The sequence below is a fragment of the Talpa europaea genome (assembly GCF_964194135.1).
Source record: "Talpa europaea genome assembly, chromosome: 10".
NCBI classification, from domain to species: Eukaryota; Metazoa; Chordata; class Mammalia; order Eulipotyphla; family Talpidae; genus Talpa; species Talpa europaea.
The window spans coordinates 68,704,645-68,721,093 of record NC_140077.1 but is presented as its reverse complement, the minus strand read 5'-3'; the positions used below and the strand labels follow the sequence as shown (position 1 = coordinate 68,721,093).

Here is a 16,449-nt window from a genome sequence, read left to right as displayed (position 1 = left end):
TGACTGCCCTGGGGCAGATGCTGCCTCAGTTTTGGTCTCTTGACAGTGCCAGTAGATGCTGTGCTGTCTGGGAGGGGAGGGAGTGGGGCTTCCATGAATGCTTGGACAATTTTAAAGGGACCAGAAAGGGACAATACATGTGTTGTAAGATTTTAAATACTGAGTCTGCAGCTCAGAACGTCCATCTGCAGGCCCAGGGCAGGAGGGGGTTTTGAGCTGAAACCCCAGGCCGCTGCCCCACTGCTTCCCGCTCTGCACGCTGCAGCGTCAGGACAGCCTCATGTTGAGAGTAAGTGCAGTGCCTGTGTTTCATGTGTGCTGGGAGATATTTTGGGATTTCTGACATCATGAGCACTTGTATTCTTACACGAGAATTTCTAGCTCCTATTAAAATACTGTTAAAATTTAATCAATATCGAAGTTGAATTCTATCTGCTACAAACGTACATAACTCATTAAAAACATTTAAAAAAATGGCATTTAAAGTTTTATTGCCCTTGAGATGTTTTCCTCTGAACTGGAATCCAACTGCCTTTGACATCGACAGCTTGGTTGGGACCGTATTGATTGCCTGGAAGAGGTGGCCTCGGTGTCCATTGTCATTAATGAGTTAGCACTGACTGAGTACGTACTGCGCTGATTCTGAACACTGGGTAATAACTTGCTGCCTTTTCAGGTCATTTTGGTTTTCAGGCTTGTGAGTTGAGCATATTTATAGAGCCCCTTCAGCAGAAGGAAAGCCCAGGGTATGAGTGGATGCATTTTATATCAGCACTGGAGGATCAGACTTTTCTAGCAAATGCAAACAAGAAGGTTCTAAAGTTATTTGCACTAGACTATACTTTTAATTGAATTACTTTTCATTTAAATTTTAAAGTGTCAAGTTATTATCCCAAGTGAACTGGAGAATTCAAACCAGAGAAATACAATAAATGGTTTTATTATGAAATTGAATGGCAGGAGCTGAACTTGGGCCTATAAACCCACAACTTCAGAGTTTTAACCTCTCTTTAGAATCATCACTTATGGCCTTGGGCAAGCTGCTTTTATAAAACAAAGCAGACAATCAAAATGAGAAAGACAAAAGGTGTTGGGATCTAGCTTTTAAATGAAGCCTTTGGATTGAGAAGAGCCTCCTGAGTGGATTCTTCCTAGCTCTTCAGCAGTTATTTAGACTCAATTTGTGTTTTAATTCTGCCTTCTGCTATATTTATACCCAGTTTTCTTACAAAGACACCATGTCCTTTGGAAGTAGATTTTATGAAGTAATAGCCATAGCCTGGGAGTCAGAGAATTAACATGCGAGACTTTTCCTACATGTATGCACACAGAGTAACAAGACATTTCTGTGGTAACTTCACTCACTGCACACGTGTGTATTGTGGTGATTTTACTCACCGTTCACACACGTGTGTATAACAGACATTTCTGTGATAACTTTCCTTGCTGTGCACACGTGTGTATAGCCAGATGTTTCTTTGTGGTAACTTTACTCACTGTGCTCACATGTGTGTATAGCAGACATTTCTGCGGTAACTTCATTATGCACCAAGTGGTGACCGTCACCTCCTGGGAGGAGATGTCTTGAGTGGTTCACATTCCTTGATATTGGCTAATAGGGAGAGAAGAGATGATAGACTCACGTTTATGGTTGAAATGATTACTCCCTGGATGATTCTGTGGAGAAGAGCAATATTTTGCATTGCTTTAGGGCAGGATTATATTTAGTTATTTGCCAGAGATGAATAGCCCAGGGTTTTGGCTGGTAACTTTTAGAAGGGAAATGGAAAAACATTTCTTAAATCATCTTTTGAATCTGTTAATCTGTCAAAGAAAACATTTTGTCAGTCATTTTCTGATACCCCTTGGAGGATTGAAGCCATGTGGGAATGACTGGCCTTTGAATTTTGTGTAAATGATGTGTATTTGCAAATCTGTTTGAGCCCACAGAAATGTGCTTACTTCCTTTTTCTAGTATGATTCATGATATAGTCACGACATATCTTGGAAGAGAAAGTCATTCTGGGTATAGCCACTGTGTTTAGCTATCATGGTGACAAACTGTGATCCTTAAAAAAAAATCACTGGGGTGAGACATGTAGGGAGGCATCAACGGGCCTCTTGGGGAGCCTGTGCACATGGCGCCCTGTGGCTCCCAGAAGCCACAGGTGGTTGCCTTCAGCAGGTGAAGGTTTTATGCAGTTTAGGGGGGGAGGGCAGTATGGTGGGTGGGGGTGGGGACAGGACAGGTGGGCATCATTACCACTGTCCTCAGGGTGCATGAAGCATTCTGATGCCCGGGTTTCAAGCTAATTCATAACTAGTTCTCTGTGGAAGCTTTGAAGAACTTCAAATCTGGATTAAGATTAGAATGAATGCAAACTAAATGCCAGTTGCCGTTATTAGGCTAAGAATTAAAAGATGATTGTGTAATTAAAAAAAAATACCTTCTAGGTTGATTTCTTAGTGCATAACAAAAGGCCCCAGCAAAGATGAAGCAGGAGACCGTGTTAACGGAGAGAGAACCGGATGCTGGTTTCTCAGAGTCGCAGCTGCTCTGCAGTTGGGCATGAGAGCCTCTGCTTTGAGTATTTTAGAAGACACCACTGTATTTGGTTTCTCTGAGGTGTTCTGGTAAATGTGATTATTGCCTTAAATAAATGCCATTTGTGAGTGAGTGGCCAGGGCATTTGGGACTTTTGTGAAACCTCATCTCTACATTTCCCTGGGGTTACATTTGGGTGTGAGCACGATGGCATCCAGAGAGCAGACCTTCCTTTATGACTGCATAGAAACATCTCTGCTCCTCACAGCTAGTTGGGACACACTGAGTTGAATATTTCACTGTCCTCAGTCTGTGCTTATTTTGAATAAAATTATAGGTAACTTAAAATGACTAGGCCTCCCCCCACTTTTTGAAAACTCATCCCATTTACTTAAATTCCATTAGATGTAGCCTTTCTCCTCTTTTTTGTTCAGCCACCAGAGCCCCCCATGTCCTTGGGTGAGCATTCTGTGGGGTGACGGATATTCCCCGGTCCTGTGTTTTCTGGTTGCCTGCTTGCCGCCTGCCTCTGGCGTTACTGGCCCCCTCGTGCTGACTTGGGCCGTGTTTCTTCAGTCTCTCATGTTGGAGCTTTGATGCGTATGTTCTGAAGGTGACTGCAGCAACTTAGGGCAGCAGCAGATGGTAAACCTTCAGGCCGCCACCGGCTAGGCTGGTGTTAAGTTGGGAAGTGAACGTTTGATGAAGAGTCAGTAGTGCATATGAAAGAGCTTTTGCTGCTGAAATATCGTTTAATTAAAAAATTAGCATACTAAAACCTTTGCAAATGTCTGGGCATTTAGAGAAATCTAAAATTACTGGTTTTCTTCTCTTGGTGTTGTTATTTACCAGCCTCGTTTTGCGTGGTGGCTCTTCCTAGTGTGGTCCCTCCCCGCCTCACCTCCTGTTTTCCTGTAATTAAAACAGGTAACTGGATTAGCTGCAGTAGGGCAAGGTGTCTGGACAGTTGTTTCATGTATACCTGTGTCAGCTGGAAAGGAACGAGGGTCTGCGCTTCTCCTCCGGCAGCCCTGGTAGACTTGGAAGGGGTTGCTGGCCTTGTAAGGAAGCCTGAAGCATCCGGTCTGTCTCCGAGGGTTCAGTGTGTCTGCGGTTGGTTGGTGGTTTTGACTTTGCCATGGGTCCACAGGGTGATGCCCTCTTGCATGCTTTGGTCACTCTGTAAGTCCTCACACAAAGGAAACACTGGTAAGAATCCAAAGAATTGTTTCCTATACCCTTCACATCTTACAGTCCTTTCCTGCTTTTCTTTACTGAAAAGAGATCTCTGGGGATCACACACAAAGCACCTTTAGCCTGGGGTTAGGAGGAGTGTCCTGTGGTGTTGACTCCCCCCCCCCCCCCACTTCACTACTCATCAGCTAATCGTTTGTGAGCCCCAGGCCACCACACAGGCGTCAAGGTGTCAGGGCCTGTCTGTGCTGATGCTCAGGAGCTGCAGCTCGCCTTCTGCTTCTGGAGTCGCTGGGCCAGAGCAGGATGCACCGCTAGCTTCAGATGCCAGGGACCGTGTGCCTGGGAGATGGCAGTGCTGAGGGTTGCCCAGTGTGCTGTATTCTGGCGGTGGGATTTTTACCAGAGCTCATGGGAGGAGGTGGGATTGATGGTCAGCAGTGAGAATGCATTTGAGTATTAAGAGAATACAAAGTAAAGTGCGTTTTAGCAATAGAAGTGCCATTTGGTTAGCATCGTGGGGCTTGGGGGATGCGAAGGCCTAGTCTAGCACCTCGGTTTGTGTTCACAGCGATTTTCTCAGAATGGCATCCCCAGTTCCTGCAGAGCTGCTGGGCAGGTTTCGCTGATGGCTTGTTAATAAGTTACGCAAGGCTGTTTTTTTAAAAAAAAAAAAACCATACTGGGCCTCCCCCGTGGCTCAGCGGTTGAGCGCTCAGCTGCGAAGCTGCCCGCGGCCTCTGCATCACAGGTTCGATCCCAGCCTCTGGGTGAGGGTCCCACATGGCGCGCAGACCTCTCCTGCCATGCTCGCTGCTCCCTTCAGCAGTGTATTTCGTCAGTCTGCCTGTTCTGTTCCCCACTCTGGCTCTGGTGAATTCTCTCACCCTCCCACACTTCTGACTGTACCCAGTTCGTGTATAAATAAATAAATAAATAAATAAATAAATAAATAAATAAATAAATAAATAAATCTTAAAAATAAAACAAAATAAACTATACTTAAGTAGAATCTTACCTGAAACCATGTTGAGGCCAGCTGTCTTCCTCACACAACTGGGCTGGTACATTTTCTCTGGATTCTGTTATTTTGATGCCATTTTCTTCTGGTTGTGAGAATTCCCAGGGGTGTGGCTTGTACAGGGAAAGTCTGTTCCTCACATCTGGTGAGCAGCAGTAGAACCTTGATGTCCTCACGGCGTTCTGTCCAGTGTGACTCGGTGGACTTTGCTTAGACACTTTTTTCATCTTTTATTAATTGTTTTGTGAAGTAGCTGGTGCCAAAGTTGAGATAGATGTTCCCTCCAGTTATCCAAGAACTCTTTCTCTTGAAAAGAATTGGAGCTGAAGTTATTTTTGGAGACGCACAGATTGTGAATGAACAACTGAGTAACTAGGGACATCCAGGAATGGCCCACGTGCCTGCTGACTGGAGAGGTTCTCCTCAGTCCTCCCCCCAGTCACAGCGTTTTTACAGCACGTACTTCCTTGAATAGACTCTGGGTGATGCCCTTGACATACTCCCTGCCTCCTGTCGTACCTAGAGTGCTGCCTTGAGAAATCCCGGGCCTTCCCTAATTCCAGGGAACAAAAGGCCCAGGCCCTGGAGGGCAGCTGACACTTCCTGGCCCCTGTGTGAAGCAGGGGCAGGCAGGTGTTGTGCTGGTGGAGCTGAGCAGACCTGGCTGGCCCTGCGGGAACACGTCATCTGTCCTGTCCAGCTCGGAGCAGCCGTCCCGTACTGCACGACAGCAAAGGCGGGATAGTGGCTTCTGCTAGACCATATGCTAATACAGTGCTGATAAGTGTGAAAAATGAAGGAAGAAACACATTAATTGTATTCTCCCAGTAAGGTATACTCTCCAACATAATTATTTCATGACAGTTTTAGTTATAGTACTTGTTAAATCATGAAATAAAAGATGGTTTTAGGAGCCTTTTATTGAAAAGACAATTGTATCAAATTAGTACCAAATTAGATTTTTGTCTTTATAAAGGTGAGCAAACCCATGAGCCGTTTTTAAATTGATGTGTTCTCGTCCACAAATGAACAAATTCTGTTTGAGGGTTAAAGAAGCTATTATTTTGTCCTTTATGCTGACAGCTTCATTACAGATTGGCCTACTGTTGGCATTAAAAAAATGTTTGGCTCCTTATGATCTTTGTGCATGCAACTCTAATATTAATGCAGCACCATAGCACTGTTCATTAAGAAATGACTTTAAATGAGGGTGAAGCGTGTACGCTAGGAAAGATACAGATGTTCCCGGCCATCGTTTCTCTTTGTATCCAGCCGTATGGCTAATAATTTCCAAGTGGCTAAAGCTCTTGTTAGCAGGGGTGCTGGTGTGTTAAGAATGGCTCTATAAATAACTTTAAGAACTGAAGTTGAAGGTGCTTCTTTTAAAGACTATTGTTAACTAAACATCATTGCCAAACAGATGGAAAGCATTCGCCAGCCTGATGTTTTTAGGTCTAATTATATTACCACCAGCCCTGTACGGCTCAGTTGAAGAGGTGTATCCAGGGGCCAATTTATAATCATTTAGCCAACACCTGTTTGGGAGAAATTGACAGTCAAAGGGCACATTTTAAAAAAATCACATATGTTCTTGTGTTTATTGCCGCAATGTGAACGCGGGCTAGTTGCAAACAAACTTGGTAGGAGAAGAGAGCAAATGTAAACAAAGCAGCACTTCCCATCCTTGTTTATTAATCTTCATTTGGCCTTTTTATCCGATCCACGTCAGGCTTCACGGCTGAGTGAGGCCGGCAGAGCGGCTCCTGGTTGCAGGTGTGTTCTGTTGAGCTAAGCGGCTTCCTGGTTGGATCAGGAAGTTTTCCTTGCAAGCTCTCCATCCCCTTTACCTAGTGAAACCTTTACTATTTCATGTAGACCTTCTTTAAAAAAGGGTTGGCGTTCTGGTGAGAGGCTTGTACGAGCTGCACCCTGGTGTCGAAATAGAAGAGGTCACAGGCCTCTTGTCTGCAGGGCCTGCGGGGTATCCCAAGCCCTCTGTAGAGGCCAGTCTGTGGGGTCTCTGCTTGCCCTCATCTTGTGTTCATTTAACTGTCCAGGTTCAGCCCTTTGATTGTGTTTCTGTGCTCTGCAGGGCCAAGATTTGGAGGTGAATATTACTCAAGCAGAAATTGCGGGGAGAGCAGGTCCACCCTACCTAAAAATAGTTTGAACCTCAGGTACCTACCACTCCTTTCATTTGAGTGTTTCTGGTCCTTCTGACATACTTCTCTGTGGAAAGGCTTATGGGGGTCACCTCTGTTTTGCTCTCACCCATTGCTAACTCAGAGTGGCCTGGCTCCTGTCCCACCAGCTCCCGGCACAAAGGGCAGGGCCTTGAAGGGCCTTGAAGGGCACCGGTGAGCCCCTCACTGCCTCAGGCAGCCCCTTTTCTCAGCTGTTGTTTGGCACAGATGATTACACTTTTGACTCGGGTCTTGTGTGCCCTCACCTTTCCAACTCTTAATTTAAAAAGTTCAGACTGAAATAGCACAACTTAATAGTTCAAGAGGAAGCAACCTGCTCCCAGACTGGCAGGGGCCACTTTCACCTCAAATACCACTGAGCTTTGTGGGCCAGGCAAGTCAGCAGTTTGGTTGGTTCCTGCACCTGTGAAGTTGGTTAGTGAGCATGTACCTGCCTCGGGGTCATTGAGTGCATTGCCTGAGTTCATTCTTGAAAAGCCAGTGCAGTGCTGGAAATAAAGGAAGCATGGTGGGGGCGGTGCGTGTGTGCACATCTTGAGCATGTCTTCACAGAGAGTATACAGGTCTAAGTGACTGACTTTCTGAGCTCCGTTCCCATAGTGCCATCTAATTTCTAAACTTTATGCCTGAATGCATTCACATCTGTTTATTGAACATTTATTTACTCTGGGAGAGGGGTGTGTACCATTATTCCACCTGCAACATGCCACTTTATGAAAAGCTTAAACTCTAGTTGGGAGGCAAGTAAACAAATAAAACCAAATCGAAGCGTTAGAAGTGAGACTACAGTAGCAGCCTGTGCTGGATACAGTGAGGGAAAGTAAGTTAGAGACGCTTGAGCCGAATGTGGAACGATGAGTACTTGTTTGATGAGAGAGAAGCAGCAATTGACTACACCAACTACTTTTACCAGATTATCTATAATGTCTTCATTTTTATAGAGAGTAAAATTATCTCATTGGGTAGTCGAAAGAAGTAACGTTGATTACACATGGCTAATGTGTAGTGTGAAGTGAATGCTTCCAGAACACAGTAGGCCAAAGAGTAGAAGGTGGGTGAAAAACACTCGGATGTGGAATTGTCTGGGCCCGGTCACCGGCTGTACAGGCAGGGAGTGATGTAGGGAGCTTTGGGACTTCCGTGGGTGGTGGTGTCATTTAGTGCCATAGGAGGAGAAACAGGGTTTGTGGGAGGAAGAGGGATGAGTTCAGGAGGTACCTGTGAGAATACTCAATTGAACTTAAATGGAGACTTAAGAGAAGGCTCTCCCAAGAGAGGGAAAAATGAAGTTGCATTATTACTCAAGTTGATCGTCTAGAATTTATCAAGAATTTTTTATCATCTTCTCAAATCGATCCTGATGTTAACTCCCCTGGTTCTGAAGCTCAGTGTCTTTTTTTCATCCTTGACTCCCAGCTCTCTGGAGTGTGAAAAAGATACTGTCTATGACGTTTGCAGGTTTCTGGGGCGTCAATACCCCAGGTAGCCACATTCAAACTCTGACTGCTTTTGTGTTACCACAGCCATAGTAGGGATGAGGCCTTGTGGGCCTGCAGACCCGAAGATCCTTAGTAGCTATTTGGAGCTTTAAAAGGAGGCTTGCCTACCTCTGCCACAGTGTCTCCTAATGATGAAACACTGATATGGACATCTCTGCTTATGCCTACCCATCAAGATGGTAGGGGATGGGTAATAAGGGATAGTGTGTGAGATCATGAAGGTCATTTTTTGGATTTAAGATTTTTCTCTGGATGAGAGGAGTGCCGTGATCTAACATTTTGAAAAGCAGCCCCTGACTACTGTTTGGGGAACAGACTACAGGCAGCGGGGACGGGGTCAGAAAAATCCTTTGCAAGGCCAGGAGGAGTTGACTCAGGGCAGTGAAGGTGTGTGGGGTGTTCAGGGCAATGAATGGATTCTGGATCCATTCATAAGATCGAGCTGACAGGGATTTGATGTGGAGAAAGCGGAGATAAGGATGAGTCCAGATGGAGGTAAGTACAAAAAGGAAGCCTTTGGCTGGGGCCTGAGTTACTGAGATCACATTATAGCAAGTTGCTACATTTGGGGTTTTAGGGAGGAAATTGGAAGTTCAATTTCTGTAATAAAAAAAAATTAAGCAACTTAATCATACATGTTCCATGAGGAAAAAATCTTGGTCTAAAAGAATTTTTCCTTTGCTTTTAAGAAACATATTTAAAAAGGGTGGAGGAAGGTTAAAAAAAAGAAACATTTAAAAATAAATCTAAAATATGACATTTTTGGAAAGAAAACCATGTTAAAACTCCTGGTAGATAAGGTGACTTTAATCCTGTGACTTAAAAAAAAAAAAATAACCTGTTCAGAAGTTAATATGGGGGAGTCAGTTCTAACACATCCCCAAACCTTGTAAGATTGTTATGAGTTAATGTTTCACTGAATTGTAAATAAATTATTACTTGTGTCTTTTGTGTAGGTTTTGCTTGTAATGGACACAAGGACAGAACAGACGTTCATTTTAAAAGTAAGTGGTATTTGTATGGTTAATGAATTTAGAAATTTATTTTCAAATTATGTTTCTGAAAGAAAAAACATTTGGTATTTGTTCGCTGGGTGTTTGAAGGTTCTTTCTGTTTGTGGTGATCTGTATTTACTCTCTGTCCTTCCATCACAGTTGATAAATACTCTCAGCCTGCATTTTAAGAAGAGTTTCAGGTTAGACAGTGCAGAGGAAATAATTTGAATGTATCAGTAGTTTCAGAACGTTGCCCATACCTTTGGTGTCACCCCTCCGCTCACCCTTGGCTGAGCTTAGGCGGAACACTGGCAGGGACAAGCTCGAGTTTCGCTATTAAATTCTTGTTCCAGCTCTTTGGGAAAGTGTCATCATTTCCTGGCTCTTTCTTGGATCTGTATTTAATTTTGATTCTCTGTATAACTCAATTTATAAGTGGAAAAGAAAAGAAAAACCTGCCAGTTTTGCAGTTTCAGAATTGCATTTGGACTGCACCGTGACAGTACATATTCTAAAAAATTCCCAGATTTAACCATTTCCTCAGATCCAGACTTATCAGCCCAGGCCGATGTCCGTTGCAGCTCCTCCCCGCTGGTGCCTCAGCATGGCGGTTGGTTATGCTAGGCAGACGGCATCTCATGTCCCTGTCCGCTTGGACCTCCTCACTGACCTTCCTGTCCCCCAGTTTTTAAACCGGCCGTGATGCCAGAAACCACACACGCCTTGTGTCTTTGGAGAAGGCTTAGAACCACCCCTGCACTCTTCTGGAAAGGAAATTTGCAGTGCCCCGTCCAGGCTGGGAAGCCCTTTGTGTTTCAGGGACATGGGGCTCTCACCCCGTCTGCTGCTCTGAAGAGAAACATAAGTAAAAGGAAACTTAAGAAAAGGTCATAGAGAAATAACTGTGTGTCATCCTGATGACTTAGTTTGAGAGCATCTCTAATAAAAATACTGACCCACGTAATTGATTTTAATGGCAGCTCTGTGGCATCTTCTGTGCTCTGGACGCGCGCCAGATGCCATCAGCAGAGCCTCCAGGGACCGAGGGGCACGGAGCAGCAGATGAGTGGTTTCTCTGAAGCCCAGAGTAACTGGGATAGATTAGTTTGGTTGATAAACACAGAGCACAGCAGGCTCCAAAGGCAGCTGAGGGTACAACTGACCTTTTTGTTCTCTGTCAGGGTCTGAGGAAAAGCAGTGAATACAGCCGGAACAGAAAGACCATCATCCCCCGCTGTGTGCCCAACATGGTGTGTCTGCACAAGTACATCATCTCGGAGGAGTCGGTGTTCCTCGTGCTGCAGCACGCCGAAGGTCAGTGCCACGTCCAGGCTCCCGGTTGTGGCGGGGCCCCTCCTCGCTCCTGGGGTTCCTGGTGTCCTACCTGCCGTGACCTCAGCTGAGGTGTGGAATGACCCGCGTGGGAGGGGCTGTCCTTGTTCCTCACTCCTGTACTCAGCCTCCTGGGCCCCTGAGGCGCGAGGACTGGAAAGCCCAGGGAGGCCCGCGCCGCTGTCCTCCTGGCAGTGCTCCGTGGGGCGACCCGTTCACAGACGAGTGCGGGGCAAGGCTTTATTTTAGCATTTTTATTGTGTTCTCTTGTTCTCTGCTGAAGAGATGCATGAATGTTAGATGGCTAAAATTAAAAACATCCCTTAAGAATTAATTAATTACCTCCTGTTTTAGAAGGCCTGGGCATTTGCTTAACATTTGACATTACCTAGTTATTCTGATCTGGGTTTTCACGAATATAGCCATTGGCATCACATATGGGCACAAAGCAGGGGCGTGGACTCTGCCTTCAAACTATTTATGAAATTTCAGCTCTGAGGAGAGGGAACAGGTGGCCAAAAAAATCATGTTTTGATTTGGTTTGGCACTTTAGCATCTGAATTTAAATAAATTGTTTTTTATTTAGAGTGACTGAATGCAGCGCATAAATGGAAATGCACATAATAAATATTGCCTTTTGACTTTTAAGAGGTATTCTTAAAATAACAAAAAAAAGTGATTATTTTCCAAATTTTATGAAGGTGTTATTATTTTTATGTTATTGAGAACTCTTGTGCTTTACTAGTAGTTATAATGCGAGAATTTAATGTATTTTCCCGGGAAAATGAGTCATTGCTTTGTGAAATGAGGTCTTTATATGATAACTAATGCAAGACTTTTGACGGGGGCAATAAACTATTAGTATTGTTTATTAAGTACAGCACAAGATAACTACAGATGGAGGGGAGACCTCCATATGTGGCGTTTAATGGGGAATTCAGAGGGGGCTCCATGGTCTCACAGGTATTAAGAGAGTTAATTGTGTGTGTGAATTGGATAACTAATTCACCTTTGTTCAGACATTATAGACAGCTTTTATCTGAGGATACCAGTGCATTACAGACATTATTGAATTAGAGGTCATGTCATCTGATAGCGAAATACAGCCACCTCTGGTGTGGAACAAAATAACTCGCGTGGTAATAATCCATAATAATTTAGAACAAGGTCAGTAGGATGAATGTAATTATAGTCGATATTCTATTACCCGGTGTGGATTATGCTGGAGATTACCTGTGGAGACTTCTCAGTCCTGGTTTACCTCTGCTTTTCTCAGCCTCCTCCTTCCTCTTCGTCCGCGAAACCCCACTTCTGTTTCCCTTCTGCCTCCCTTTCACCGTCTCTCCTGCACTTGCCTACTGGTGTTTCAACAGATTTTCCTTTGATACAATGGCAAACCTGAGTAATCTGCCTTGCAGTCACAGACACATAGTTTTCAAGCTTCCCACAGCTGCAGGCTGTCTTTACTGAGTCTCTGCCCTTGCAACTGTGTCTGGCTTTGGATGGCAGAGTGGAGTGGCCGCAGAGTTCGTCCTGGATTATTTAAACTGGGGCAGATGGGAAGCGTCTCTTTGACTATATGTTTTGTTTTACAATACAAAGATAGTAAGTTATAATGAAAATAGGCACTCTGGATTTGTCTAATCAGCAAATTTACTGAGGATGTACCATGTACTAGTCTCTCTTCAAGGTAAACCAGACCCTTCTAAACTGACGTTCTTGTGGCGAGTCAAAATCACAAGGCGCCAGAGCATCGGCTCGTAGTGGGTCTGGAGTGACCCTAAGCACAGAGGCCCTCCTTTATATGAGGTAGCCCAGGCTCTGGGAAGAGTTCTCTCTTTTTCCTTTTATTAATTTTGTTTACATTTTCATGCAGTATTTGATTTCTCCCCTCAGGGGTAGTCCCTGTAAATCTCCCACCACAGCACCTGTCTACCATCAGTGTCCCTTGTGCTCCTCCTTCCTCTATTTTGATCCCTTTTCCTGCCACTCCCCTGCTTTAAGCCTCAGATCTCTAGTTGCCTATAGGTGTTCTCTCTTTTTTATGACCCTTTGTTAAATTTCCCTATATTTCTCCTGTAAGTGAAACCATCTGATGTTTTTCTTTCTCTTTCTGACTTATTTCACTGAGCATCATCCCTTCCAGCTCCATCCATGTTGCTGCGAATGGCACTTTATCTTTTTGATCACTGAGTAGTATTCCACTGTGTGTGTGTATAGACCACATTTGCTTGGTCCAGTCATCTGTTTGGGACCATTTAGGCTGTTTCCATATCTTGGCTAGTGTAGATAGTGCTGCACTAAACATAAGGGTGGAGGTTTCCTTGGGTATATTCCTAGGAGTAGAATCCCTGGGTCATATGGTAGATCATTTTTAGTGTTCTGAGGGTCTACCACACAGCTTTCCACAGTGGCTGGACCAGTTTGCACTCCCACCAGCAGGGTAAGAGTGTACCTTTTTCTCCACATCCTCGCCAGCATTTGTAGTTGTCAGTTTTTTTAACGTGGGCCATCCTTACTGGTGTGAGGTGGTGTCCCACTGTGCTTTGATTTGCATTTGGGAAGAGTTCTTAATGAGGAACCCATGTAGATGCAAGAAGGAAGCACTTTGCAGCTACTGGCTTCTGAGTGAGAAATAAAAGGCAAAAATAAACTTGGAACTTTTTTTTTAAAATTTTTTTAAAAAAAGATTATTTATTTATTTATTTGTACAAGCACTGGGTACAGTCAGAAGCGCAGGAGGGTGAGAGAATTCACCAGAGCCAGAGTGGGGAGCAGAGCAGGCAGAAGGACCGAAGTACACTGCTGAGGGGAGCAGCAGGCAGCAGGAGAGGTCTGCGCGCCATGTGGGACCCTCCTCCGGTGGCCGGGGAGCTGCCGGGGATCAAACCGGCACTACAGAGGCTGCGGGCAGCTTCTCAACCCAGCACTTAACCGCTGCGCCATCAGGGAGGCCCTGGAACTTTTTTTTTTTTTTTTTAAATATTTATACAAGCACTGGGTACAGTCAGAAGTGTGGGAATAGAACAGGCAGAGCGGGGAACAGAACAGGCAGACTGACGAAATACACTGCTGAGGGGAGCAGTGGGCACGGCAGGAGAGGTCTGCTACGCCATGTGGGACCCTCACCGGTGGCCGGGGATCGAACCAGTGCTGCAGAGGCTGTGGGCAGCTTCGCAGCCCAGCGCTCAACCACTGCGCCACCAGGGGAGGCCCTAAACTTGGAACTTTTGATGAGCAAGAAAGGGGGCCACTGGTTGGGGAGCAGTAGGTGAGGGTGCTGGTGGTGTCGAGGCATTCAGAGAAATGGGGAGCCTTGTACACAGGGGAGGACTTGGGCTCCTTCCCAAGTGCTTTGGGAGACCGTTGGTGTCTTATTAGTGACAGGGCTTGACCTGGGTTTCAAAAAGCTCACCCTGTCATGGCAGGGATTGTAGGAGGGCTAGAGGGAAGGTGAGGTGTGGTAGCCTGGACGGTGTCCTGAGTGGGGTGGGAAGTGGGGTGGGATACGGGGTATACTGTGAGGGCCGAGCAGATATGCTTTGGGCTGTGGGACTTCGGGTTTTGGCTCCACTGACTGAAAGAATGGAGTTTCCATGGTCTAAGATAGGAAGGTGTGGGATGGTAGACCTGGGGAGGGGGCCTGGAAAATAAAGTTATTGGGGGGCACTGACTGAATATCCAGTAGGCCTCAAGTGGGCAGTTGGATGCACCAGGCAGGACTTAGAGGAGAGCTTGAAAATGTTTATCGTCCCCTCAAAGAACCCCTTCCTTTAGCTGTGAGGAAGATGCTCATCTTTGGCGGAGACCACGTGTGTCATCAAGGCTTCAAGTCCCCCAGATCAGGGATTATGTCACAGGCATGTCCTGTGTCCCCTCCTTTAGAAGAAAATGTCCCCTGGTCAGTCAGGAAGATGACGGACTGTGTTGGAAGGAAAGAGTTGGAAAAACCTGCAGGAGGATGGAGGTGGGAAAAATATCTCCCCAAGTTACTTGGGCACTCAAGGAGTAAGAGTTCTTTTTTTAAATCAGCTAGTTTGTTAAAAATATATAGAACTAATATATAAAAAAGAAATCCAAATATATTGACATATGTAAAGTAAAAATTCTTCTGCCCTCATAACTTTAATTCTCAGTTCTATTCTCTAGAAATAGGGGGTAATTTTCCCTCTGTATTCAAACACACACTCCCTGTCTGTTTAAGAAAATAACTGGACCTCATGGGCTGTTCTGGTATTGTTTTTCCGTCTCCATGCACCTTGGGCAGCTGTGGGGGCACACGCAGTGGAGCAAAAGGGCTGGATCCGGGAGCAGGAGCCGAGCATGGCACCCAAGATGGCTCCTGTGTGCTGGCTGCATTGCCTAGGCGGGGAGCTGCTCTACTGAAGCTCTGTGTGCCTCTGTTTTCCTGTGGATATGGTGGGAATGATGAAGTGTCCCCAGGACTGATGTGAGAGTGGGTAGTTGATGTATGTGAAGCACGCTGGCTAGGGCCTGGTACGTGGTAGAAACTTAAGTATTTGCAAATCTCTCTCTCTCTTTTTTTTTAATAGAAAGTGAAGTATTATGCAGTTTATTTATTCTTCCCCATCAGTTGGTGTTAAAATTGTTCTAGGGGGTCTCCCCGGTGGCGCAGCAGTTGAGCGCTGTGTTGCGAAGCTGCCCGCAGCCTCTGCAGTGCCGGTTTGATCCCCGGCTGCTCCCCGGCCACTGGAGGAGGGTCCCACGTGGCGCGCAGACCTCTCCTGCTGCCCGCTGCTCCCCTCAGCAGTGTACTTCGGTCCTTCTGCCTGCTCTGCTCCCCGCTCTGGCTCTGGTGAATTCTCTCACCCTCCCGCACTTCTGACTGTACCCAATGCTTGTATAAATAAATAAATAAATCTTTAATAAATAAATAAATCTTTAAAAAAATTGTTCTAGGTACTTCTACCTATATATTTTTGTGTGTTTTCTTTCTTTTTTTTTTGAAAACTATTTGTGGAACAGATTTTTTGAGATAGAATTGCTGGATCTAAACAAGATTTTGATTATCGATCGTACAGTTTTTTTAGCATACATTTTAAATTAAAGTCCTAATTACTATTATGCGATTTACAAATTTCTTTGCAATTTTGCTGAAAGCCAAGAGATTAAAATCTGATGAGAGACAGGGTTTTATTAAACCCTATGAATTGCTATTTTTATAGCTTAAAAGAGCTAATATCTGTAACTTTATCTGCTTTCACAAAGCGCAGAGAGGTATCATTTATATTCGTAAAGTGTTAAAAATTTTAAATAGGTATTTTCTATTTTGTGATTTAGCAATATCAAGGGTTTGTTTTTTAGGTCAGTGTTACGAACGATACAGTAATAATGTGACATTTGTATGTTTGTCTGTTAGACCTGATTTCAACCCCAAAGAAAGTCAAACCCATCTGGCTTCTATAGCAAGAACTTCACTGGGAATAACGCCTGTCAGTCAGCGATTTTCATGATTGCGTAATTGGGGGAAAAAAAAAAGAACTTGATAGACCAACATTTTGTTCTGTGGTGTGATGCTGAGCATTATCAAATGGGGCACCCAGCAAAGTACAGACGAGCTAACAGTTCTTTCCTCTCCTGAAAACGAAGATTTTATAATTAATGGTAAATACCTGTGTAGGCTGGGGACAGATCCCAC

At 44.8% G+C, this 16,449-nt stretch overlaps 1 protein-coding gene across 4 annotated transcripts in view; it reads left to right on the top strand.

The window, feature by feature from the left end:
* Positions 1-16,449, top strand: part of RPS6KC1 (ribosomal protein S6 kinase C1) — a gene marked incomplete at both ends in the record, with an annotated part of 126,033 nt that overhangs the window by 83,019 nt on the left and 26,565 nt on the right. For all 4 annotated transcript variants that reach the window (XM_084244842.1, XM_084244844.1, XM_084244843.1 and 1 more), the window contains 2 exons: positions 9,420-9,467; positions 10,640-10,772. In XM_084244842.1, coding sequence (XP_084100968.1) covers positions 9,420-9,467; positions 10,640-10,772 — 181 coding nt within the window. The remainder of the gene's footprint in view (positions 1-9,419; positions 9,468-10,639; positions 10,773-16,449) is intronic.